A 27,150-nucleotide genomic window follows, 5' to 3' on the forward strand; every position below is an offset into this window, starting at 1 on the left:
TTCGCCTTCTCCGGAGATACATAAGACAGGGTGTAGTTTATCCCTTGATCTCGTCATAGAAGAACGCCTAGCAGTTATGTTACCGGTGCGTCTCCCTAGCTCTTAGAGGCTGCATACACACAAGGTAAAAATTAATAAAATATTGTTCCTTTTGATAAGAAACTTCGACCTTCTGTTTTCGCAGAGCAATTTTGATTCTCGCATTTCTGCTCTTCCCTTTTTGGTTACGTCATTTACTCCAGTCTCGCAGAAAACGAAGTTATTTTGGGGCGGCAAAATAATCCGTGACTTATGCCGTGGTTGGCAACACTGCAAAATGATGACCCTTTAGCAGCATAACGCACCCGCTGTGCACCTCCTGTCCGGTCTGGAACCAGGCGAAACCGACACCCAGGCAAAAGCGAGAGAACATGATACTCACGTCCACTGCGTCCAGCAACATCCACAGGCGTCTGTCAGGGGCCATCACACGGGGGCAAACTGACGGAGAAGCGCCAGTTCAGAAGAGACCGGTTCGCGGAGCGGTTCCTTGTTCCGCTGTTGCCAGATCCTCGCGTTCCCACGGAACCGGGACCTTGACAATGGTAACGCAAATACGGCGACAAAACAGTTACACAAGGAAAGGAAAGAAAACAATCGACTGTGGAGGGGAGCGTACGGCAAAACAATGGCAACGGGGGACCGTGACGTTTCTCCCCCCCCAACAATTTCCACTTTTTCCTTTCCTGTGAGTCACACGACCATCCCCGTACAAATTGGGTGTTTTTTTACGGGGTGAACCGGAAGTACGTCACGCTGACTCAAGTCAGTGTAATATGACTGTAGGTAGGAGTCTAGACTGTTGTGGGTGTCAGGTTTCTTTTCTCGTGAGATCTGGAACTAATTCGTGAAGGGAAGCTCCAGTCAACCGCAACAAAGTCTCAGCGCAGGGCCGTAATGTGAAGGGGGCAGTAGGAGCTGGTGGTCTGGGTGTATGAGTGTACACCTCAGTCTCGCGTCCAGAGGGGTCATCACACCGCTCAATTACTTTAATTGGCTGACTGGTTGAATTACATTAATTTACGTTGTTTTACTACAACTTTTGGCTAACCGCGACGACGAGAAATGATGAAGGGACATTCACAAACATCCATGTCCAAGCCGGCATTCGAACCCGATACCTTTGGCATAGTAGTGCACTGCGCTAATCACTCAGCCACGGAGGACCGGTTTTTGGCAGCACCCTACTCTATACGAGTATATCCATTTGCAGAAAAGTACTGTGCTTCACGAGGAGATTTTTTCTTCCCTCTAATACCGGGTGTTTCATTAATAATTGGGGGATTACAAAAATTTATTGGAAGCAAACTATTGAACATACCTTAATGAAACCAGTCCAGAATGATCGAGGAACGTAAACAGTTTGTGCGTGCGTGTTTTGTTAAGCTGAGAGTTCATATCCCTGCCGCTAGGCGACACTCAAATCACTCACATTACTTACAGTGTTTTGTACAATGCTTTGGTCCCCATGAACACCGGGCCTTACACCATGTGACTTCTTTTTGTGGGGTTTCATCCAAGACAGGGTATGAATCTCACCGATGCCGCGTGATATCGCAGCCCTAAGGGAGCGTATCATCGCAGCGATAGACATTATCGACAGGTCGATTTTTATGCGAGTGTGACAAGAGTCGATGTATGCCGTGTCATCCGGGGTGCAAACATTGAACATTTGTAAGTGTTAAAAAATTATTAATGTAAGTTCAATACTTGACAAGCAAAAATTTTTTGTTAACACCTAAATTATTTATGAAACACCCGGTATCTATATTTTGAGTATACTGCAGATCTTTTGCTTGTAGGTTAGGCTAGGTTAGCAGTTCCACAAGTGTGTGTAATGTCAGCTGTTTCAAACGCAAATTCATCCTCCCCCGAGGCAATTAGTAGGACGTCAAGAGTTGGGAAAACATTTCACTTAAATATGTAACTGGTAGATGGCGCTGTTTTCATTGTAATTTCCGTAGTTCCTGAGTTGGGAATCCATGTACGATTCCCGGGGAAATATTCAAGCTTTTTGATTCGAGAGGTGGTGGGGGGAGGCCAGGGGCGCCGACTTGTCAAAATTGTTGGAACGGGAGCTCTGATCACTGAAATAAATTAACAAATGACTCCCTCCCTCCCTTTTTTAAGTTTTGGCCTCAGTTTTCGGAATCTCATAAAAGCCCATGAATTCCTCAAAAATATTAAAATTTTCATTTACAGTTCGAATGCAGAATGTTAATTGTTCACGGATGGATATGTCACAAGTTTTGTCAACCATAATAGCAAAATATTCCCGACTTTTAATATCTGCTGCCACGGAGCGCAAAACAGATCTCCCTAATATATCAACGATCTCGTTCTGAATGTCATGTGAGAGCCATTTGTTGCCCGAACGTCCCATCCACTCTCCTAGTTCATGCACATCGTCTTTTGAAACTCTTTTTAGTAAAAATTTTAACAATACTCATAATTATATACGTACTTATTATATAGTAATAAGTCATGTGTTTTACTGTCTCCGGTCATATCCCTCCCCTCCAAAGTTGATGATCTAGATTCTAGAACATTTCAAATGTGTATTTAAAGTTAAGTTCATGTGGCACAATTCAGAGTGAACTTTACAAGAGAAGCAAAATAATACATTAGATCCTCTTAAGCAAAATTATTTGAGGGGCTCTGCCCCCACATCGTTAACATTGGGGGGGAGGAGGGCTCGAGCCCCCCCAAGCCCCATGGAGTCCGCGCCTATGGGGAAGGCATATGCCAGTTTCGATTACTGATACCAATGCTATTGGCCGGTGTACTAGTTGATCACGTGTCTAGAAAAACAGTTCGCAATGTCCAATTTCTTCACGATCCGTATCATCGGACGGACGGCCGGCCTGTCACGCAGCATGGATACGCCCATTGTTGGGAATGGACCAACAAAGACGAGTTCAAGGTCCCGGAGGCATTGTTGGGGAAAAGACGACGGATACGCCTGTCTCGAGGAGCTTTCTTCCACAGATTTGGTAATTACGAGACTTCCGACCGCTCCGGCAAGGGTTGAAAGCCCTCTCGTCTTCCCCCCTCGGGCAACAGGGATTATTTCCCCCCCTTTTCACTTCATGGAAAATTCACCATGCTTCCTTCTCATCTTGTTGGGAGCGTTGCAAAGCCCCGCCCCCAACCACAACAACATTTACTTTTTTATCGTTTAGACAACTGGCGTACGCAGAGGGGGGCTGAATGGGCTACAGCCCCCTCCGAAATTTTGAGAAAATCAACGTTTTCAAACAAAAGCAGTGAGCTCGGGGGAAAACAGATTGCTAAATGCAAACTCGCCTTAAAATGACCCCCGACTGCAATTTTTGAGAGTGGAAAGTTTGTAATATATTTTCGACCAATAACTCACATTTGAAGTACATATAACAGGCCCAACAAAAAAGGCCATGCGTCTCTTAAGTTTACTGTATCGTTTCACTGAAATTACCGACATCTCAGCCCTCACCTTGTACTTCAAATCATTCATTTCCCCAATAATAGAATACTGCTCTCCTGTCTGGTCCATGGCATGTTCCACTCAACTTTCTAGAATCGATTCAGTTTTCACTTCTTCCTAGCTATAGTTCGATACAGGGTTCCCTCAATACGCAATTTTTCATCTCCGCATCTCCTGTCTTTTCTAAACCTACAAACTGCTTATCAGCGACGTTTGCAGAATGATTTCAGTTATTTATACAAAATTGCGAATGGCAAAATCCGCTGCAACACACTCCTTGAGGAATTCCATTTCGAGTACCTATGCGCACAACACGCAACACAAGATTATTTTATACAAAGAAACCTAGACTGCAAATTCAAAAAGATCCCTCTTTTACAGACTTGCCACACAATACAATGACCCCCCATCAAGAATCGATATACAGGGTGTTTCCGGAATGATGATACAAACTTTCAGGGATGATGTAGAAGGGCACATGTATCAATTTGAGATGAGGGACCATGGTCCGGAAACGACTTAGTCGAAAGTTATAATCGAAAATCGGTGTACGAAACTGTAATACTTTTATTACCTGCACAAATTTCACAAGCTGTTCCGTGGCCAGCTTGGTCACCTAATCTGACCCTACTTGATTTCTTCTTATGGGGGTAATGTGAAAAGTCGTATGTACGAGACACCTGTCGAGACTGAAAAGGATCTCCTGGCAAGAATTATCGTTGCCTGTGGCATTGTTCGAACGACCTCAGGGTTGTTCCAACGGGTACGCCAGAACTTTGTGCGACGATGTCATGCAGTGAAGCTGGGGGACGCCACTTTGAACAACTGTTGTGAATGTAGCAGCTTGTGAAACTTGTACAGGTAATAAAAGTATTACATCTTCATACACCGATTTTCGCTTATAACTTTCGACTAAGTGGTTTCCGAACCAGGGTTCCTTATCTCAATTTGATACATGTGCCCTTCTACATCATCCCTGAAACACGCTGTATTTTCCTCCGAGTTTGCCTTTCGGTCTTCTATTAGAAGAAATGTTTGTAAATAATATCAAATAGTGCCATATTTTGCTTATTTATTTCTTTGTCAATTTGCTATTCTCTTTGTGTTATTTTGTTACTTTTAATTATTATTTTTTAATATCTTTTTGCTTATTATTAGTATTATTGAGTTTTCATTGTTGACAATTTCAGTGTAAAATGGCCACCTGTGCTGTATCTGGAATTTTCTCAATAAATAAATAAATATCTTATTGTTTATGCTGCACCTTAGAAAGCAGCTATATAGTAGCTACCTTACAATTCCATCCCTTCCCGAAAATAAATCCTGCGTACGCCAATGTTTGAGGCGGCACGTTGATATTGGAAACTCTGGAAAAATAATTCTCCTCAGATACCTGAGTTAGCAGTAACAAGTCGCAGAATGGGATTGCATTGTATAGACTGTCGCCTAAATTAAAATCTATCAGATCGCCATTGTGGGCGCATTTCGATCCCCTATGTTGATTGATTAAATTAGGTTAGCTAATCGAACGTTCATTGGTCGAACCCTTACGAGTCTCTTGCACAGAGTATAACTCCTACCAGGCTTCACTCATACTTGGAAAAATTCTCTCGATCACGGAGAGAGATTGGAAATTAGAAAAGTCTTTGATGAGGCACACTGGTCGTTTTCCTAAAATCACAAGAACAATATTTGCCGTATAAAGGCCAAATTACACGTAGCTGTTATACCACTGGAACGCCCTGGTTGGCGCTGGACTGGCTACCTGCCTGGATGGTAGACTGGTTTTGGCGTTTAGACCGTGTTCTAATTGAAACTTGCTCCTCTGCTAGATGCTGTGGTAATACCAATAAGAGCGAAAGTTTGGTCACGTGAAGGTAATGTATGAATGTTAGTTGTGCTTTTTTTTGTTCGAAACTCGATCATTCGTGGTTATATGTTGTGTTTATTAACATTTAGGAATGTATCCATAGCAATGAGATTTATTTATATATATCTATACATAATGAATGAATCCTGGGAATCTCAAGTATGAGTAGATACCAGAGTTCATTAAAGGGCATATTTATATTGCTTATTTTCCTCTCGGATCTCCCCGATGAAGCAGTAACCGTCGCCTTGTAATCAAGGGATCACGGGTTCGATACCCGGTGGAGACACATAGTAGTTCGGATTCATGACTTAAAACACCAAAATCAATCAATCAATCATTTCCCTCAAACCATTAATTTTGACAATTGTCAGAAAAACAGAAGCAGTAGATATTCCCTTACAACGTTCTTCCTGAAATCCCTCATCCATCTTCTTAGCTTATCTGCTCTGCGCAATGCCTTGTGGGAACAAACGTTTACTAACAAGTACGGTAAAGAGTATCGTGAGAGGCGAAAGCTAGCAGCTGAGCCAGTATCACACAACAAGGACGTATTTAGGGGGGTCCAGGGGTCCGGACCTCCCCCGAAATACTTACCAAGAATTAAAATTAAGTAATGAAAATATTAGCGCTTGTTGCATAATCGATGGTTATTAATTTCCTCTGAGCTTTTTAGAAGGCAAGGATTATATTGGGATCATACGGCTTTGAATGACATTACAAAGAAGATTTATGTACACTACTTCTCAAAATAATATGCATAAAATATTAATCAAACTTTATTTTCTCCAACTACATGTAACATCATTTTTGTTATTCGATAAATATTCAATTATTCATCTATTTGACATTAATTCATTTCCAGGGCACTTGTTTTTATGTAAATTATTCCCATCTTAACTACAGGTAAGCTACGTAATGAATATGCGCTGTTATATCTCTATTCTTATACAGTACGTTTACCTGTTCGTGGAAAAATAATATTAATTTATGTATTGTAATTAGTATTAATTTGATTTAATATAATTATTCTATTCGGACCCCCCCCCCCGAAACATATTTCTAGATATGTACCTGTCACACAACTAGTCCAAGTCCAAACAGGAAATCTAGCCTCGTGTGATTCAGCCTCAACACTCATCGCTGAAGAATTGAAATCGTGAATAAATGCGGTTGGAGAAGACCACAATACTCCGCCCGGTGAGTGATGAAGACCGACCATCCCGTGAGAGAGCTTACATCAGCCACGCACGCCAAAACCCACCGGAGAGAAGCCAGCAGTCAGTAACCTCGGCCATAAGATCCCCCGAAGAAATTATTTACGACTTTACCGTAATTTATGATAATGGCACGCCGCCGTTATTGGTTTTTCGGAGTCACGAGCAGAGCCAGCCTTTCCCATTAAGAGACGGATCGAACGAGGATTCAATCAGGCGGGAAATTACGATGCAACCGCAGGAGGATCTGATGTCCGAAGCCCGGATGCTTATTATCGACGTCTCCTGAGAGATTGAAATGTTCACTTCCCAGCCGAGCGTTCAAATAGTCACGATGCCTCGGAGGTAGAAGTCTTAGTTGTCCGTGTTGTACAGATTAGGGATGGCCAGATCCGGATCCTGGCGGATCCGAAATCCGGATTCGGTTGTTTCCGGATCCTAAGGAAACGGATCCTAAAATTTTTCGGATCCGGAATGTTCAGATCCGGTCCGGCACTTTCGGATCCGGATCCAGAACTTTCGGATCCGGATCCGGAACTTTTGGATCCGGATCCTTTTTGCCATCTCACATGCGCTTCCTTGGAAAGTAAGAATGTGTTTATAACATATTGTTACCTGCTAATATACATATATATATATATATAATATACATACATAAACATATATATATATATATATATATATATATATATATACATAAACATATATATATATATATAGTGTGTGTGTGTGTGCGCGATTTGTAATTAATTAATACACTTACAAGGGAGGTCTAAGTCTCCCCCTCCGATTTCCATAAAACTTGGCAGGTGTATAGAGGCCCCCACCCCTCAAATGTGAAGATGAGGAGAAATTGAAGTGGGGATCTGACACCAAAACCACGTAAATATGGCATAGGAAGAAACAGGGGGCATAGGGCACTCTATACATCTGCCAAATTTCATGGAAATCGGAGGGGGACACAGGGGTCAGATCCCCACTTCAATTGGTCCTCATCTTGACATTTGAGAGGAGGTTGCCCCCTAGAACAGATTTTTAGCCGAAACAAAAAGTAACACGCATTTCTTCCTTTGGGCCCCACTATACTGCCAAGTTTCATGGAAATCGGAGGGGGACACTTAGATAACCTCTCTTGTTAGTCTTACACTTTGTAATTACATAACACTGCATATATTATAATGTTTTATTTTAATTTGTAAAACTGTAACTGTAGAACAATTGTATAATTTTTGTATAACATTTCTATCTTGTTATATATGATAAAGGTTTCATCCTGGAATGGAATGTCTCACATTTATGTGTGTTTTCATTTCCAATACATGCGAATGAATACATATTCGTTTGAATGGCTTTTACAAAATCACCTCTGACATTTTATGTTAAACAAGTAAGATTATTTTTGTGTGTTAGCCGATGCGTAGCAAAGTATTTTAGGAACAACACTTGAAAAAAATTCTTGTATGACTAACTAATGAAAAATTTCTTTTAATCGAAGATCATAATATCTTTTTTTAAGGTGTGGTAATATTATAATGGGATTGAGATACGAAACTCTCGGATCCGGATTGAGATCCGAAACTTTTGGATCCGGATCCGTTTGGCCATCCCTAGTACAGATGAGCGAGTTCGTCTCGGAATTCGTATCCGTACACACAAGGTGCGTTCCGAAAGTCTTAACGAAACGAACGAACCGAACGAAAGTAACTAGGCTCGGGAACCTGATGAAACCAGTTATTTTTCAGACTTATGGGACGCTCTAGACGAAAGCGCAGGCGCAGCGTTTTGTTTATAAAAATTTTCCGCAAGGCGTCCAGCGAAAGGCATGTCCTTCTGGCAGAAATAAATTCTGCTGCGAACACTGTTACTCATTTTAATAACGTTGTAAGAAGAGTTAAGGCACAATCATCCTGCGCATGTTGCTTCATATCGCTATTTGTTACAATTATAATACATTTTCCGAACTAGTGCAGTTTGAAGCCATCATGCACGTTGTCTGCAGGCAGCACACGATTCTCACCGAACAAACCAGCCTCCTGGCCCGTGCGTTTAGTGAATCTCGTTCTTTCACGAGATGCGACTTTTGGGGCAGCATAATGAAACTCACGAAACGCACGGAAGCACTTATGGGACAGCCAGTTACCATAACTCGTTTAACGCGTTAAACTCGTGCGACTTTCGGAACGGACCCAATATATACTAGAGCTGTTCAATTGGTTGTTATTCCCGTTTAAAAAAAAACTAAAATTAATTTTTGAAACAGAAAAGTGTATTGATTTTAATTGATCGATTGACGGCTTTATTTTTACTTCGCTTTTCTGCCACTTTTTGGCGTGAAGATGAGATATGATAAAATTGATGAAGGGACACTCACAAAGAACATTCGTGCCCAGACCGGGATTCGAACCCGGAATCCCTGGCGTCATAATGGGCTGTGCTAACCACTCCGCTACTGAGGTCGGCTTTGTTTTTTTAAAAAATGGTATTGCAGCCAGGGTTATCAAAAAGGTCCAGGACCGGAAACTCTTTTCTCGCACAATTTAAATTCGGTCAAAGTTGCGTATTATTACATTGAAAAAGATTCCTGGACCTTATTTAAATTGATGCGGAAAAAAAATGTTCCTGGACCGAATTGAAATTCATTCTAGAAAAAAGGTTCCTGGACCGAATTGAAATGCCTTAAATATGAAGGTTATACACTGTCTAGAACTCATTTACGTGTGCTGATATTCTCTCCGGTCCGAGATTGAATTTGTTTACAATTCCTGGAACTTTAACAGCCCTGATTGCAGCACTAAAACATAGAGTATGTGCCTGAAGTCACTATCAGTGTCTCTCGATCTGGCACAGACAGGGTGTGTACTATGTAGAAATTTTCAGCAGGCTCGACCAGTACTCGAACCCACGTCTCTGGCATACCGTGTCATTACCCTACCAACTGAGCCATGACTTCACCTGACTTACCTGTGTCGAATTGTCTGTCAGCGACAGAGAAGAATCAGCCGAAGTCACGGCTCGATGGCTTGGTAGAGCAATTGCATGCTATGCCAGAGACTCGGGTTCGAATGCTGGTCGAGCCTACTGAAAATTTCTACACAGTACATCTCCTGTGTGTAGCAAATAATAAGGTAATTTAAAATTGTACGTTGGGGCCAATTTATGGTTATTTTGGCTTTAAATTTACCCTTACAGGATCCTAAATATGAACTTACACCCACCCAGAATTTTGGATAAACCCTTTATTCTAAGGAACCCTGGCAGATGATTGTCACACACTTGCCGCAAACGTGCGACAAACGTGCTGCAAACTTGCCGCAAACTTTGCGATAATCTTGACTCAGAAGGCGAATTAAAAACCAGGACACAAAGAAATGAAAGTGTCTTTTACCTTATTCGTCATGCTGCATCACAAGGGATCGTCCGCAAACGAAAAACTGCCCGCTCACTCTCTGCGGAGATATCATCCGTATACGCACCCGCACGCACAAATGCACGCACTTTTGAGAGGTTGACCTTCACCGTGAGAGCACTCTCTGGATATCGGCCGACGACTGCCCCGGAAAGTTCCCTCGCCCTGGCCTTGAAACGGGGAGAGAAAGCTGGGCGCCGAGGAAAAAGGCCGCACGCTGCCCCCTCGGGGCTCCCGCTGGGCTACTTGCCCCCTTCGATTACGCATCTCTGCTTCGGGAAACGCCGATGCGATAACAGGAAGCGGTGATTAGAGGTACCCGGGGGGCACGTGATTCACTTAAGCATCCTCTTTTTTTCACTTCTATACGATTGCGGTGGTTAAGTATCACACATTCCTCGAAAGAGTTTCTTCTCCCCTATTCACTGTTGCAGTCGAAAGAACGTACAGTGCACCGCTCAGGAGAAGATCCCTGACGCAAGTCAAGTGACGTAGCGGCAAGCGACCCCACTATTAGGGTTGGGGGAGTGCACCCTGAGTCAGAAACAAGCGCTGTGGTGTCGCTGTAAGCTTTAAGGCTCGATTCACATCTACGCTCAAATCACTGTCCGCGCACGGTCAGGGGGTATCCACATTAGCGGTCAAGGTATGATTATCGTCAATCTGGTGTTGATTTCTTGACAGAGTACACCGATTTTTCTATTTTTAAATAAAGAGCCTGTCGATTGTACTAACTACAATGTTTAAGATATTTTCAACGACGGAATTGGCTGTTACAGTACTGGCGTTCGAAGCAAATCACAAAGAAAGAAAGATAAAAAGAATTGCGAAAGCGGAGAACGTTTATTTGCACTAACAATGTGCAAAGCTACAAATGTCAACAATGTCGGTCTAGGTTTGGCATGAAAATTCTCGGGATGAGTGTTTCATATCGACACTGTTGATCATTTCTTTTATTGGAACGTTTCCGACACAACACGGCTAAATAATGTACAACTACCTTAACTCTTACAACACCACGAAAACCACGAAAAATCCCAAAGAAATCACAATTAAACACCCACAACGACAATGACCGCAGCGGAAGACTTCCTTCTACCCCTAAAATCTGCAAATAGACTCCCCTGTCCCTCTGCACGCCCTCTCCCCTCATTTGGGGATCTTCTCGTCAGCGGTGAGCTGTACTCTAATCGGGATTAGGGCTACAGTTTAAAGTGGGGCCCGAACCACAGCGCAATGTGCCTTCGTGGAGGATTGAATACAGGAGCCCTTTATTACAAGGCCACGGCGTTACGACTACATTCTTTCAATTCGAATCTCTTTTTAAAGCTCACTTTTATGCACAGATAGGCTAATCGGGACTAGAGATGGCCAAATCGGGATAAAATTTCGTCCGGATATTGATATCGGGATGTTTGAATTATCTGGATGTCCGAAATATACAAATGTATGCATTATCCGGGCAGTTTTATCTTTTATTCCAATCTGTTCGTTTATCCATTTACGAATCTGAATATCCGTACTATCCGGATATATCTCTATTATCCGTTGCATCCGAAACGGATAATTTAAAATTCGGATATCTGTTACCCGGATTGGGTGGATATGCATAATTGGGACTGGACCTACAGTTTAAAGTGGGAATCGAACCAATATGTGCCTCCACCGGGTATCGAACCCAGGTTCCATTGATTACAAGGCGAACTGCCATCGTGGCCTGGAATATAGGGCCATTACAGAGCGGCCACTCAACAACCATGACAAAGTTCAAGTATAATTCCCGGTTTTCAAGGCGAATTTTCCAAAAATTCAAGGATGCAGATGTTGTCTCTACTTCAATCTCGCCTCTCCCCACCCACACTCATACACGCACAAAAATATTAACATTATAAAGGATCTGTGTGATTCCAACGTATCAAAAAACTAATTCAATTAAATGGTATATAAATTTGAAATATTGAATTTAAGGTGCAGAGTTTGCATTTGCCATTTCTCATAATCTACGCACACAAGTCACAAATGTTACGTCACATTCTAATCTATTAAAAATTGTTAATTGTATAAGAATTTCAAACTAAAATTTAACTCTACAACTTCAATAGGCTATCTTATCTTACAAGAATTTTCCGTCTGTCAGGCAGATTGTTCTGCAAATAACACTTACAAAGTAAACGAATTGAGAGAATTCTGTTTTACTTCCCACGCATCTTTCTTATCCTTCTTCCATAAAAATAAAAGCTAAACTGTGGGAAACGTACTTCAGGGCATTTATAAATATGTAAAAAATTCTGGATTAATAAAAATTGCAACGTTTCAAGTCTACTGAGAAAATTAACGCAGAATACACGCATAATTCCCGGAATTCAAGGAATTCCCGGTGAGTGGCCACCCTGCATTAGTAGGATTAAATAAACCCAATCTGCCTACTTGTTCAGTGTTTGTTGTATAACATGAAGTGTGATCATTTCCGTGGAACGTTCGGAACTCGATAGGGATTAATTACTTTTGTGCGAGTATGCATACGTAAAATACTAATAAAGGGACATTGTTTTTACTCAGCTCGAACTGACATGGCAACGGAAATTTTATCCTGCCTGTTGTACATTCACCGCCAATAAAAATGGGACACCTAGGTCCTGAAATGCTCGCTTCCCTGCAACACAACGCTTTATTACCGGTCAGTGTACATACGTAAAAATCATTCTGAAATATAAAACATGCTCGCGAATGCAGTGTCTTCAATGTCTCATGCGTTACGAAGCGAGTATGGAATCCTTGACAATAGTATTTTTCGCACAGGATACTATTTTCAAGCGGAAAATTAACTTGGGACGAGCCAAGTAGCACAAGGCTATATGCAAAGAGAACGTAAGCGTATACCACTAGGCTCATCCCCAGCTACGAGTAAAAAGATTGCTTCCCTACCTTCTCTCTTGCATTCCCTTCTACACAATGACGTATCTTGAACTTACCTACAAAGGAAAAAGAAAAACACAAATTAGTTCGTTGCAGTTAGCACATTTAATGATTCACTTCTTATAATACCAAATATGATGGTTTAATCACTTAAGTCAAGCATTCGGTGCCAACTTGTCAAAATTATTGGGAGGGCTCTGATCACTGAAATAAATTAATGAATGACTCACTCTCTCCCTTTTTTAAGTTTTAGCCTCAGTGTTTGGAATCTCGAAAAAGCATGAATTCCTCAAAAATATCAAAATTTGTATTCACAGTTCGAATGCAGAATATTAATTGTCCATGGATGGATATGTCACAAGTTTCGCCAACCATAATAGCAAAATATTCCCGACTTTTAATATCTGCTACCACGGAGCGCAAAACAGATCTCCCTAATATATTAGTGATCTCGTTCCGAATGTCATGTGAGAGCCATTTCTAGCCCGAACGTCCCATCCACTCTCCTAGTTCATGCACATCTTATTTTGAAACTCTTTTTAGTAAAACTGTTAACAATACTGATAATTATATACTTAGTATATAGTAATTAGTCATGTGTTTTGCTGTCTCTGGTCATAGCCCCCCAAAAGTTGATGGTTTAGCGGTCTCAGCCCCCCAAAGTTGATGGTCTATAACATTTCATATGTGTATTTAAAGTTAAGTTCATGTGGCACAATTCAGAGTAAACTTTACAAGAGAAGCAAAATAATACATTAGATCCTCTTAAGCAAAAGCCCCCCCCCCCTTAGCCCCATGGAGTCGGCGCCTATGATTCACGTGTTCGATTGCGATGTTCAAAAAGCGCTTACATAGCCACGAACCTATGGCAAATATCTAGACAAACACTGAACGCAAACCAAAATAAGATTAGTTTTAATTCACGCAAGGAATTCCAAACACAAGTAATTCTTCAGAATTTGGGATATCGTAGACGGTTTTCGAAACGACAGAAATATTCGAAAAGTCTTCGCTGACTTGGACCAATGGTGTAGCGACATCTTTACAAATCAGAAGGAAGCTTCTTACACAGGGTGCGAAGTCCTGGGGAGTGGACAAGGGGAGATTTCCCCTCTCCCAACAAAATTCTTGTCCTAAACTAACCCCATAAAACTTTCCAGGAGGGGGAAGTCTTTCATTATAACAAAGATAAGTAATTAGTTTTGACTTCAAATATACTTTACTAAGCATATCGAAAACATATACAAAAGAACGAAGGACAATGTCTGTTTCTATGTGTGAGTGTTGCATTCTGTCCGCCTGTCTGCCTCTATCTCTCTTCCAAGAGACAATTAACAGACCTACACAAGTAACAATATGTGCACAAATAAAAGTAAACATGAATATGTCAAATATAATTGATTTATATTAGTAGAAGGCAAACACTTATACATAATTAAAGTATTCCAACCATTTTGTAACTTACCAAAATTTAGACAGTTGGTAAAATAATTAATTTGCTACTTTACAAAATCTGATAAACCTACTTTACATGTATTTATTTAATAATATATATTTTAAATATTTAGTAATTTACTTTTAAATGTAATAACATAATACATTATTTGATTGTTTTGGATTATTTGACATGGAATTTCTGCTACTTTTGGCGAAGATTAGGGTGAGTGATAAAAGTGATGAAGGGACACCCACAAAGAACGGGACCCCTGGTGTCGTAGCGCTCTGTGCTGACCACACCACCATGGAGGCCGAGGCCGGTCATATTAAATGAGTATGTGTGTGTGTGTGTATATATATATATATATATATATATATATATATATATATATATTTGTGTGTGTGTAAATCTAAGCTGTTTGTGAAAAAGCACTTCGTTAAAAAAATGCAATTTTACTTTTTATTACGATACAGTTATTTCTTTCTTCTTTTAATAGGGAACAAAAATCACTGTTTAGAATTTTTACACACACCCAATCAGGGGTGCCCACAGGTTTTTTTTTGGGGGGGGACAAAATTTTATACCAATTCTATATATCTTCACACCAAAATGGGGGGGGGGGGGTCGTTTCGTTTGATTGACTCGTTATTGATTTTTAGTTTTGGTTATTATGTACAGTTTTTCTACCTACCTGTCTCTCTAGAATCAGTTTGGAAGGGGGGCGTGCTGTTTGTATTAATACAAGGTTAGTCAAGGAGAGAAACTGTTACGAATAAGGTTCAGTACACTAACAATGACAGTGAGCCTTAGCGGTTTTGTACGATTTATGTTAGCAAACATGAAAGTGAGCCTACAGTACCTAAACTAAATATATATTGCTTAAGTATGTGTGTATTATATTGTTCCGCAAATTGTGTCTGACCAAAATAAATTGAGTAAATAATTCGGCATAAAGGGGGGGGCGAATGTTCTACCTTTTGGGGGGTGAGTCATAGGCCTTGGGGGGGATGGACACCCCTGCACCCAATATAAAATTATATTTATAATATTTTCTTTGGTTCAGTGTGACTCATATGAAAATAAAGAAAATCGCAGTTGTGACTTATGTGCCTTTCCCCGAACACACTAGAAATTAACAGCTTCCCCCCCCCCCCGTCAACGATTTCGCATCCTGTAGTTTATATGGATTTGTTTATTTCATACTGAAAACCCTTTCACGATTCGTGACAAAGGCCTGAAATGCACATCAGTCCGACTGCACCATCTGTCGGACGTTTCGAGAAGCTTGACGATGACGTAGATAGACGCGATGACATCAGAGGAGGAAAGCGACAGCGTGACCTTTGACACTCCTTCCGCGCTAACCTTATCCAGGATTCTGCATCAATGACTGAATCGCGTCTGACGCAAGGGCACAAATATTTCTATTGATGAAATCACCAAGGTTGATTTTTGTTTTAGGAAGTGACGCAGTAACTTGAAGTGGAATTTTGTTCCGTGTATTCTTCTTCGTGTGGTCATCAGGTGTGTAGATTACATTAGCTTGTAGTTTTTACATAGTCCACGCACACAACAGTGTGTCTGGAGACAAGGTTTCGATTCCCGGTGTGGATGATTTCACGTGAATATTTTCCCCTGAAGCGGTTCACCCAGGCTCTCACTTCCAGCCCCCGATGTACAGGCAAAACATACGAAATATGTACAGTCAGCGGCAATAAAACTGGGGCACCCAGATCCTGCAATACTCACTTCCCCGCAAGGCGTTGTTATGTGTGTTGCCTAACCCTACGGCTGTGGTAGAAGTTGCTGTTGGAAATTTGCTATTAAAATCCACTTAACGCCGTACAGTTATGCAACACACACAACGCCTTGCAGGGAAACTAGTTGTTCCAGTTTTATTGCCGCTGACTGTACATAAATATGTAGAAATCCCAATAATAGCGTAATAGCTTACAATGAAGCTAGACGTACGTGCACAACACAAGCGTGCACACAAACAGATGATAAAGAGTAAAGGTGGAAGAACAAAGTAAAAATAGGGAGAGCGGAAAAAAAGTGGCGAAAACTAGAAGAAAGGAAGACAGAAGGAAAAAGAGAAAGGGAAGTAAAAAAACAGAAGGAAAAGGGGACAGGGAAAGAAAAAGACAGAAGGAAAGAGACAAGTAAAACACGAAAGTAAAAAGGGACAAAGAAGGAAAGCAAACAAGTAGAAATAAAAAGCCTGACAAGTTAAGTCCCGATATGCGCAGATCGCTGTGGAGCACTTCCTATTACGTCATCCTCCCCACCACTCTTCTACGTACTGGTCTGGCCTTGAGAGTACGAGTGGAAGGTCAAGTTTTAAAAGAAGGAAAACGGTCGTTGGCGAAAGGTGAGCTGAATTTCTGTACTCCGACATGTAGCAAACAGCCCGCGAATACAAATTTCGTTGAAACTCCTCAGACCATTCCGTTCCCTCCAGGTTGCAACACTGCGAACCAACGTCGCTGCGGAGAATGGAGTGGGGAAATGTGGTGTGAGCTGCGCAACAGCTATTTGCAGCGTCTTGTTTTTAAACTTGTCAAGTTTATAGAGGCCGAAGGAAAAGGAGGCACAAAAGTAAAAAGAAACAAGTAAAAAGGGGAGAGAGAGGAAAAAAGGAAAAGGAAAAAGACAGAAGTAAGGCAGACGGATAAAGAAAGAGGGAGGGAGGTACATAGAGAAAGATAGGAGAAAGGAAGACAGAGGAGGAAAAAGACACACAGAAGGAAGAAAAAGGAGAGGAGAGAGAGAGAGCAAGAGTGAGAGAAGGAGAAAGAGTGTGAGGAGAGAGACAGAGAGAAGCGAGATCAGCACCCACTCCACTATCACCGAAAAATGTTTTCCACTTTTCAGCCACTCATTCATGGGCGTCCGGAAGGGGGGGCAAGGGGGGCCGTGGCCCCCCCTGGAAAATGAAAGTCAACCAAAAATTATGTATTTCACTCATATAATTTCATTTTAGCCACATTAATATGTGTTAATTATTGCATTAACATCATAAATTCAAATTTAAGCAATGTTTTTTTCAGGGAACTACACTATTTTGGGGGAAAATGTGACTTGTTTGCCCCCCCTTGAAAAAAAATGCCTTCCTTGCCCCTCTCTGGAAAAAATCCTGCGGACGTCCATGCACTCATTATTTCTATTATGTGGTGCTATCTGCGGTACGTTGTTTCACGAGGTAAAAGCATGCAAAGTGGCATTTTTCCAACACAGAAACTGCGACAGATGAACAACAGAAGGTCAAATTTGTGTAACACGCAGAGAATTCTGTTTCATCATCATCCGCTGCGCCAATTGGACAGAAAAGAATAACAAAAAAGTAATGCATTAGATTGAGCCACACGATCCAATAGAAGAAACTCCTTGATAATTGGTCGTAAATGCCAGTCCGCTTCTAACGCCAGAAAATGCAATTCATTTTTTTTATGTCACACTCTCCATTGTTCTACAAGTAATACCAGGATCTGAAAAATCCGAATGCACTAAGGAGGGGTGGGGGGAGGACGTGTAACTGCATTCCTTGCTTTTATAAGGCCACTCCAAGGTCAATAAGTCTTATTACGTGGGGTAATTTAAATATAAAATCTGAAAAATCGTACAAAAAGTCCCAGACTGCGGGATCGGATCCCGGAGTAGGTTGAGGAGTGGCGTGCCCGAGGGGGGTGGGGTGGAGAGGGGTTGATGATAAGCTTTCCTTTTTTTCAACTTCACCCCCTGCTCACCATTTTCCAAGGAGAAAGCAGAATACAAGAGAAATAGAGCAAATATTACTAAAATATGAAGTGATAGTGTTCCTTACGAAAGTAATGCGCACGCCACTGTGGCTGCAGATACTTTTCCTCCACGGCGAAGTGGTTAGCACAGGGTTCGAACCCAGGCCTGGGCGTTCTTTGTGTTCCCTCGTCAATTTCATCATATCATCCCTCATCATCGCAATTAGCCAAAAGTGGTACCAAAACGAAGTAAAATCATCAATCAACCTTGAAGGGACATGGCATCAGAAGAAAATAAGTAAAGGTAAGGTAAATGGTAACGTTCCCCGTGCATATAGCACCGTGACATGAGGGCTCATTTAGGGAATGTGGGGGGAATGGCCCAACACATTCTCGATCGAGGCATTTTGGAGGTGATGTGATCAGCAACACGCTCCGGCCGCCTATACCCCCAGGTACCCATTGATTAGAGGCTGGTGAGTCCCAGAGCTGCTTTATGTGGGGACAAAGCCGGAACAGAGACGAATATTTTTAAGATTTATAAATAGAATTTAAATGGTGGTGAGCATGGTCATCTAAAAACATACGGTACATTATAAGATCCACAACGGAAGAAATTTAGAGGTTTGTCAAATCAGCTAACTTGGGTGCTTATTATTTCAGGTCCGTTTTCCACTTCTTTAAGTTAATCGGGAGGATGTAGATTTATGGCAGGCTTGGGCAACTAGCTTGCACTTGTGGAGACCAACGAGCGTTACGTGTGATGAGAGCTCTCCCCTTGCACCTCAAGGGCGGCAAGCAGTGGAGGAAAGGGGGAGGCGCCCTCATGTTCACGTGGTGCACTCCAGGCAGTGTTGCCACATGAAGGGAAATTTCCCTTTTGCAGGGAAAAGGGAATTTCGATGAAAAATACAACAATTTCAGGGAAATTTTAAGACATCTGACTACATTATTACAGTTTATGTTAAGTTCCAGTTACATATTCACATTTTCATTTTTTGTTCTTTTTTTTTATGCTCATCTATTTATATTTCTGTTAAGTACATCGCTTTTCTGCATCTTCGGATAATAGTGACGATGAGGATTAACGATTAAATGGATTCCTGACCAGGATCCAAATCTGGAAGCAATGAAAGTGACATGTATGTGAAAAATTTAACATTTTTTATTCACACGGACATGGACCAACGAATATACTACTACTACTGCTTCCACCACCACCACTAATAATAATAATAATTACAGCTACTGCTACTACCACTACTACTAATATTTATTATCATTGTATGATTTGCTTAGGTGAAGGGAAAAATTGGTCCTAAAAGGGAAATTTTGCTCCTTGGAAAGGGAAATTGTGCCCTCATATTGTGACAACACTGACTCCAGACAACTGGTTTCGCAAGCACAGCGTTAATCACTAAATCCGGTTTGGAATTTCTTTAATTACAAGGGGTGATGTGAAAATAGAGTTCCTTGGATCGTACCTCGTGCAAGTCTTGGCTCGTATTAGGGACATTGAATTTTCGCGATGCGCGAAATCGCGAAATGTGAAAAAAAAAAGATGCAATTTTGAACATTCTGCACGTAACTACACCCCCAATGATGAAATATGCATGAGTTTTATTCGCGAAGTAATGCGAAATGTGTGCTTTTCCACGAAATAACCGTGAAATATCATCAAATTAAGTAGAAAACACGCAGAAACCGGCAATCGAGGTTTTTCGCGCAAACTGTCGATTTGTAACGAAACGCTTGCCTAAAGTTTCCTACCACGTGCAGTTGAAGAACGTTTTATCTTCTATCACACCAGGAAGACGCTGCAAGTTGGGATTTCCCATGCACATAAACTCAGTTCAAAAACTTCGCTCCCTGTCAAGCTGCATTCCTTTCTTCCCCCGAATGTCTACTCAGCTTCCAGTTTCATTGAACTTGCTAGCTGTAGCAGCGATAAGATTAGTCTGTTCCCGCACATCAAGGGAAACAATGGTGTCATTTGTGTTCAGTCATGAATGAATTTTGTTTATCATCATGTGATTTTCAACATGGGTTTGTGTATGTGCAGTAGTGATTATTTTATTTGTTGGACAGCAAGGATATCCTTTAAATACATACAATGAATAAATCACTTGAGATATGCAATTTAGAAATGAAGTGATTTTGTGTTGATGTTTTCTTTTTGGTTGGACAGCTAAGTACTTGTGTATGTGTACAGTATATAAAAATGAAGTAGTTTATCAATTTATAGCTCTTTTGTATGTTGTTTCCTCTCATAATGAAAAAGTGTGTGCCAATTTTTTTTTTTTTACACCGCTGGTGTATACCGCTGATCTAACATTTTATTTACCGCTCTCCTCAGTTTTTATTTACCATAAATTTGTCTCCCTAGCTCGTATCATTCGGTTTAAAAAAAATCACAGTTTAAAGTGGGATTTGAACAATTCTGCAATGTGTCTTCACCTGGGATCGAACCTGTGACCCATGGATTCGAGGCGATAGCGCGACCTACTATGTCCGGTTTCATTGTTGTAATGGGCAATAAACATCAATCAATATGTGTAACTAGCAGTTGTGTAAATGTTAAAGCATTATTAATTAGTTGGCAATGTAAAAAATATCCTTACTGGGCAAACACACCATTATCAACTAATACGATAATTATAAGTAATAGCCTCTAAATATTATAACAATGATAATGGACAACCACTCAAAATTTTATCTTAGATATATTTTATGTATTCAGTTTTATAACAATCATATCATAAAATGTAATTAAGTGAAAACGATAGAAAGTTATCAGTTTCAAAGTGAGTAGGTTAAATTTAATGCAAATCGAACAAGGAAACAAACACGAAACAAGTCGCTAACAGCTCGTAAACTGTCTAGTTTCCAATCGACTCCCATTCGTTCTTCCAACTTTTAATTCCTCGCATATTTACTCTATTTTTCCGTCCGTGACAACGAAACAAACGCACTCTTGTCATGGCACAGCGACGTTGGCGCATTACTTCGCTCACTGCTGCCATCTACCCGTGGCCGTCCGAACTAAGTACTCAACCTCGTTTCGCATCTTGCATCGGTGATCGAGCGAGTGAAGAATTTTCCCACGGAAGAATCTCGAACCGAACAATAACGATGCTATTCAGCGGCGTATACTCTGGGTCATCTAGGTAATCGCAGATGACCCGGCTGTATTTATTTTTTAAAATATATATATATATATATATATATATATATATATATATATATATATACATTTCTTCGCAATATTCTTCCAAACCAATTTCGATGCATCCATTTCTTTGCTTCCAGCGCGCGAATACTTCCAACCGTTTGCCGCTGAATGTCCGGGAACCTTTCTACAGCCGGTGGAATGACTTCAGGGAATCTCACCATGACGTCATTCCTCCCGTTTCCCTTACAACCCATGGCGAGGAGGGAGGAGAGAGGAAAGAGGGGGAGGAAACACTGCTTCTCAGGCGCGGTGATTCCGTGGCCAGGGTAAGCTCCTTCTTGTGAGAGTCCACCGGTCGCACTCTCATCCTTCAGAGCCTTTTCCCGTTCCCTCCGCTGAACTAGGGAAAACATACCCGGTAGAGTGCGAAGAACAGGAAAATTGATTAACATGGGCAAACCAATTCTACGCTAATTTTCACTTTACATTTGCTTCTGTCTTGATGATTTCTGTTACTTGAACATAAATTTATCAACAGGAAAAAGCTTAAATATTGAAGATGAAGCAAACTAAATTAAAATTCAAAGCTTAAGCAATTAAAGCACCTACATGCTGACTCCCCCCTCCTTGTATTACAAAAATAGTGATTGTTTCTCCTCTCTAATCTTCAAAAGCAGCGAGAATACTTCTTTCACGGAACTGAATATTTTTTAAAGGGAAAGATATCAAAAATAAATTATATATATATACTATTAGTTCATTTAAGTTGCTATATTCCGCCTCTATAGATTAATAGTGATGAAGATGAACGAATTAAACATAAGACGAAAAAATACATCAGGCACGTAACCAGGTGGAGGACTCGGGGGGCTGAAACCCCCTCCCTGAAAACCTACATATATCTAATTTAAAAAATGTATAGTGGTAATTAATTTTACTTCATTAGCACGATTAAACACCTTGCATAATACGTTGTAATAATCTGAGATTCATCTTCAGGACTTCTAACCCCACTGTTTCAACTTTATGTGTCGGCTGCTAATAAGGGATGATCCCCATCCCGAAATAAAATTCTGTCTCTGGCCTGCAATAATTCGAACTTTTAAAACCTGACATTTCGAGCTCGGAAAGGGATTTTTTTTTATCATTCATAGCGAATTTCATTCTGAGCCAGGAACACAACAACAGAAGTTTGGCGCATGAAACTAAATGCGTGTAGTCGTGCTTCATGCTGTGCTTCATGTTTATTATTTATTTAGGTGTTAGTGTTTGTCGTGATAGTGCTGTGTTAAAGGATAATGGATGTGATACGAGATTTGCTGGTGAAACCTTTTGGAACAAGATCTTTTCAGGAGAAGTTGCAAATTGTTAATACAGATAGGCCAGTGTCATCGCTTGAACTTATTTCTACACACAAAGAAAAAAATCGGGAATATGTGAGGCATTTTCGCAAGCAAATTATGACAAAACACCATGGTTGACAGGAAGTATAAGTGTTAATAAGCTTTGCTTTTTTGTTGGTCGTGCTTACTTTTCGGGGCTGAAAAGAATGTATGGATGCGTGGCGGATACTGTAATCCAAACTATCTTTGCAACGCTTGTGCCAAACATGAAAAATCCGAAAGTCACATAACTTCCTTTGTTAAGCTGCAATCTTTCGCACATACACGTATTGATGTGCAACCGGACAAACAGCGTGCTTTGGATGTAGTACAGCACAAGTAATCGGGTCCTGGAGTAAGTTGAATTTTGCACTTAAATTAATATTGCGGGTTTTTATTTCACTAGTGTACGTCTTTCATTTTATATTTCACGGGTTGTTTTTTATAGCTTTATAATACTGTCTTGTTTTATTATTTGAAATTCTACACGTATATTAAACTGCAATAACGAGAATTAATTGATTGTGGTCGTAGCAATAAGACAAACATTCCGACACAATATTCCTAAATCCAATATGGATCCTGACATAAATTGCACGAAAACTTTTGGAGTTTGAGGATCAATGGTCGGAGATTACCCACTCGTTAGAACCAGCATACGCCACTGATGCTATTGCATACACACAACAATGGACCATTATTAAATTTCCCATAAATCGTTCCTTCTGAAGTTCGGCAAACTTGAAATTAGCGTAGCACTTCAGTATCACGGGATTTGATCTTCATTCATGTTTCCTTTTTTTTTATCATGCTCGTGCTACCATCTGAAGGAATTTACAGAGTGGCGTTTTCGAAATATCCCTAAAACCATTGAAAACAACACTTGCCCAGGTATTTTGTCATCTAGATATATTCGGAAACTAATACTAGATTCGACTTTTTAGCATACAACTCAAACAGCTTATAGTGTCTACTATCCACGTAAAAAATACTGAGCCCTCTGTTTACGTGCTTGTAAAATTGTACTCCATGGAAAGAAAAAAGTCAAATATACCTCATTGGAAAGCTTCAAGTATCTGTTTTTTGATAAGCGTAATCTGAAAATTATTCTTCACTACATTTACTTATTATAATAATTTCACCAAGAAGTGTAGTTTATCTTCCATTTTGTACCTTACAGTTCATAATAAAGTATATATATCAAGATTTTGTGTACTTGAAGTCTGTTTACTTTTGCACCTCAATGGAAAAGATCAAACGCAGATCTTTACTGGATACTTCAAAAATCGAAATTTAGGTAAACTTGAAATGCACAATTTCAAATTCAATGAAATTAAAAAAAAGTTTTTATAACACAATTGATCCAAATCCAGAACTTTGACGTGTGTATCTCAAGTATGAGCAGAAATATTGGTATTTTGCACTCCTAATATGGTAAATGTGCGTATGACGTATGGCGGAATATTTTTGACGTGGACAGTAGTATAAATAAAGTCTTATACAGTCAAGAACACTTCCGACGAGGTTATTTTACGTCGTTTTTCTGCCACTTTTGGCTAAACGATGAGGATGAGATGATTCGGTCGCACCGTTTGTGCTGGGTATGACTCACCGCACCAAAGTCAAACACCTTGACCAAGAAGGTGTTCGAGTTTGGTGCGATAAGTGAGATACAGTTTGTTCTAGGATATCTGAAAGCTACCCGCACCGGGCAAGAGTTCAATAACCGCCTTGCCAGCAACAACTAACAGCGTAGTGGATTTGTATTGTATTTTTTTATATTTCCCTTGTGCGAGCTGTACGCTGTACGCACTACATACATTTTACTTTACTTACTCTTTCCTTACAGTCATGTTAATATTGTACCCTCTTTACGTTAATATACAGATACTCTTAGTAGTTGATCAGATATAAGACAATTAGACATAATAAGTATAGTTCAGCAATACAAATCTTGCACATGCAAATAAAGTTGTGTGTTTGGTTCCCTTGGTCTCCAGTCTCCATATACCTCTATTCCAATCTCTCACTTCCTACACAAACTACCCCTTGCACTATTTCTCGGGCTGCCTTTCACACTTTCATTCTCCCCTCTTCTTTGTGTGATAAGGGTGGCTCGGTTTGAGCATGATCACTAATTTCGCTGCCTTCTCTAATAGCTTTCCCCCGCCGTTCTCTTACTTCCCCCAGGTATTTCCCCACTTGATGCCCCGCTTCTTTTGTCTTTATTCTGTCGTCTACCACTTCTATCACCTCCCTCCCTGTTAAGTTTTTCATCCATTTGTCCCTCAGGTCACGTGTAGAAGGGCAGTTCAGTAGGATATGCTCGTCCGTCTCCTATCCATCGCACATAGAACATATCGTTTCCCCTTCTTTGTTTCTCTTCCTTAATTGTTTCCATCCCCCTAGTCTGAACCATGTAATGCGTAGTGCGACAGGTGACGCGAAATCGTCAAGCCCATGCAGCACAAAAACGTAGAAAATTTCTTTGGATATACGAGCTAGAAGTTCTGGATATCCGAAGACACTTAACGATATCATTAAAAGTGAAAACAGTGTGGACATATTTAATATTTAAAAGGAAAATACTAAAATTACATACATTACGATAGAACCTAAGACTTGTATGTTTGTTAAATGTGTTTTCTGTCTATATATTACATTGATCTGTGCAATTAATCAATAATGTTATCTCAACCATTGTGTATTGAACGCCATAACTGGGTAATATACCTGTTGCGTTCAATTTCTGATATAAATAAACTCTATAGAAAGCCATTGGATGATCCCTCCATATCTATTCATCTGTCCAGGGCATGTTCACTGGATCTATCTCGAGGGTATGCCATGGGTGTTTATGGTGGATCACTTTTGGGCATCACAGGGATTCCGGGTTCGAATCCCGGCCTGAGCATGGACGTTTGCGAGTGTCAATTCATAAATTTCATCATATCTTCATTCATCCTCATTTTTGCAAATTAGACAAAAGTGGCACAAAAAGCGAAGTAAAATGAAGCAAATCAATCAAAAACATGCTTAAACGACCTTTCTCCATCCCTCATCCTGCCGAAACCACAGATGTGGCACAATTACCACTGAAACTTCTCTCTGTGGTCAACGCCTGGACCAGCAGAGAACGTCCCCCAATCCTCCCCCATCCCATCCTATTTAATGAAGCGACAGTGGCAACTCCAAACTACTAAAAGACATTGTAAGAAGTCACTGTATTTCGAATATGTGTGAGAGTAACTGATTCAGATAAGAAATGGCTATTATTTTCACTAGAATCGCTCGACAATTGGATACAGAGAAAACAGTTCTCCAGTCAAACTGGATTACTTATATAATTGCATGGACATGTTTCACTTATAATTTCGATACGAAAAGAACATTCTTGGGACTAGATTTGAACATATCATCCGGAAAATGTTACTGCACTGTTTGTACTTTTGTGTAAAAATCTTTCTAAAGAAAACTAAACTATAAGGCCCAAATCTACTGTAATTTTGATAAAATTACCTCTTGTAGTAGTTAACAAAACCGCATGGTATTAAAAAACCTAATTTATGAAAAAAAATATCTGAAAGGTCTCATATCAAATTTGCCCGAGAATGCAGAATGATACCACTTTTGTTAGTTTTAGAGCGTGTTGGTCGTCTGACTAAGGAGTGACCGCCCCCTTGTTCCCTCACCGGAGGGGGGGGCGGGGGTGTCTCGCAAAACACATGTTATTCAAAGATAAGAACGTTTCAAATCCTTCCCGTTAAAGCATTACTATCGTCTTTGGTTCCAACTTTATGGCAATATTTTTGAGCTTTTTTCAAAGTCCACTTTATGCAGTGGACCTACATTTGAAAATGGAATCCGAAACACCGAGTATCGAACCCGGGACTCCTTTAGCAATATCTTCAATGACAACCGTAACAGATTGGTGTGTAATTCTGTTACATCAGCTCTTGAAGGTGCACGAACCAGAATTATATCGATGAAGTGAAAAAATGCGTCATCGTGCTCGAAGAAGACTGGAGAAGTTCCTGAGAACATGGACAGAATAATTTAAACGCCGTTGCTGCATCTACTGCTTCATGCATAAAGATCACCGAAAAGGTGGAGCAGAAAAACATACGGCGTTGCATGTAATATCCCAGAGACGGAGCGTGTGGCTGCATTCTGTATGCGAGTGTTATGCAATGATAATGTGAGGATCTAGGTGAGGACGAATTTAAATAGGGAATGGTGAGTCAAGGGAAAGAGAAGAGCTGAACATGAAACAAACAGGAAAAATGCGACAAGGCACCTAAAACGTAAAATTGGACTATGGAAGAAGTGGCAAGGAACCTTGGGCTAAAAATTGGAAGATGGAAGAAGTGACAAGAAACCTGAGGCTAAAAATTGGAAGATGGAAGAAGTGACAAGGAACCTGGGGCTAAAAATTGGAAGATGGAAGAAGTGAGAAGGAACCTGGGGCTAAAAATTGGAAGATGGAAGAAGTGAGAAGGAACCTGAGGCT

The 27,150-nt window shown here is 40.5% G+C and overlaps 1 protein-coding gene across 2 annotated transcripts in view; it reads right to left on the minus strand.

The window, feature by feature from the left end:
* The window catches only part of Rhp (GTP-Rho-binding protein rhophilin), a 352,979-nt gene that overhangs the window by 217,319 nt on the left and 108,510 nt on the right, over positions 1 to 27,150 (minus strand). Inside the window, exon 1 of one of the 2 annotated variants that reach the window (XM_083112922.1) lies at positions 422 to 470. The exons of the other annotated variant lie outside the window; for it this stretch is intronic. Within the exon in view, the coding sequence (XP_082969048.1) occupies positions 422 to 466 (45 nt within the window). The 5' untranslated portion in view covers positions 467 to 470. Of the gene's footprint in view, positions 1 to 421; positions 471 to 27,150 lie in introns of those variants that run through there. 2 annotated transcript variants of the gene reach the window in all.

This window comes from Lepisma saccharinum, chromosome 27, assembly GCF_977018435.1.
Source record: "Lepisma saccharinum chromosome 27, izLepSacc3.1, whole genome shotgun sequence".
In the NCBI taxonomy this organism is placed as follows: domain Eukaryota; kingdom Metazoa; phylum Arthropoda; class Insecta; order Zygentoma; family Lepismatidae; genus Lepisma; species Lepisma saccharinum.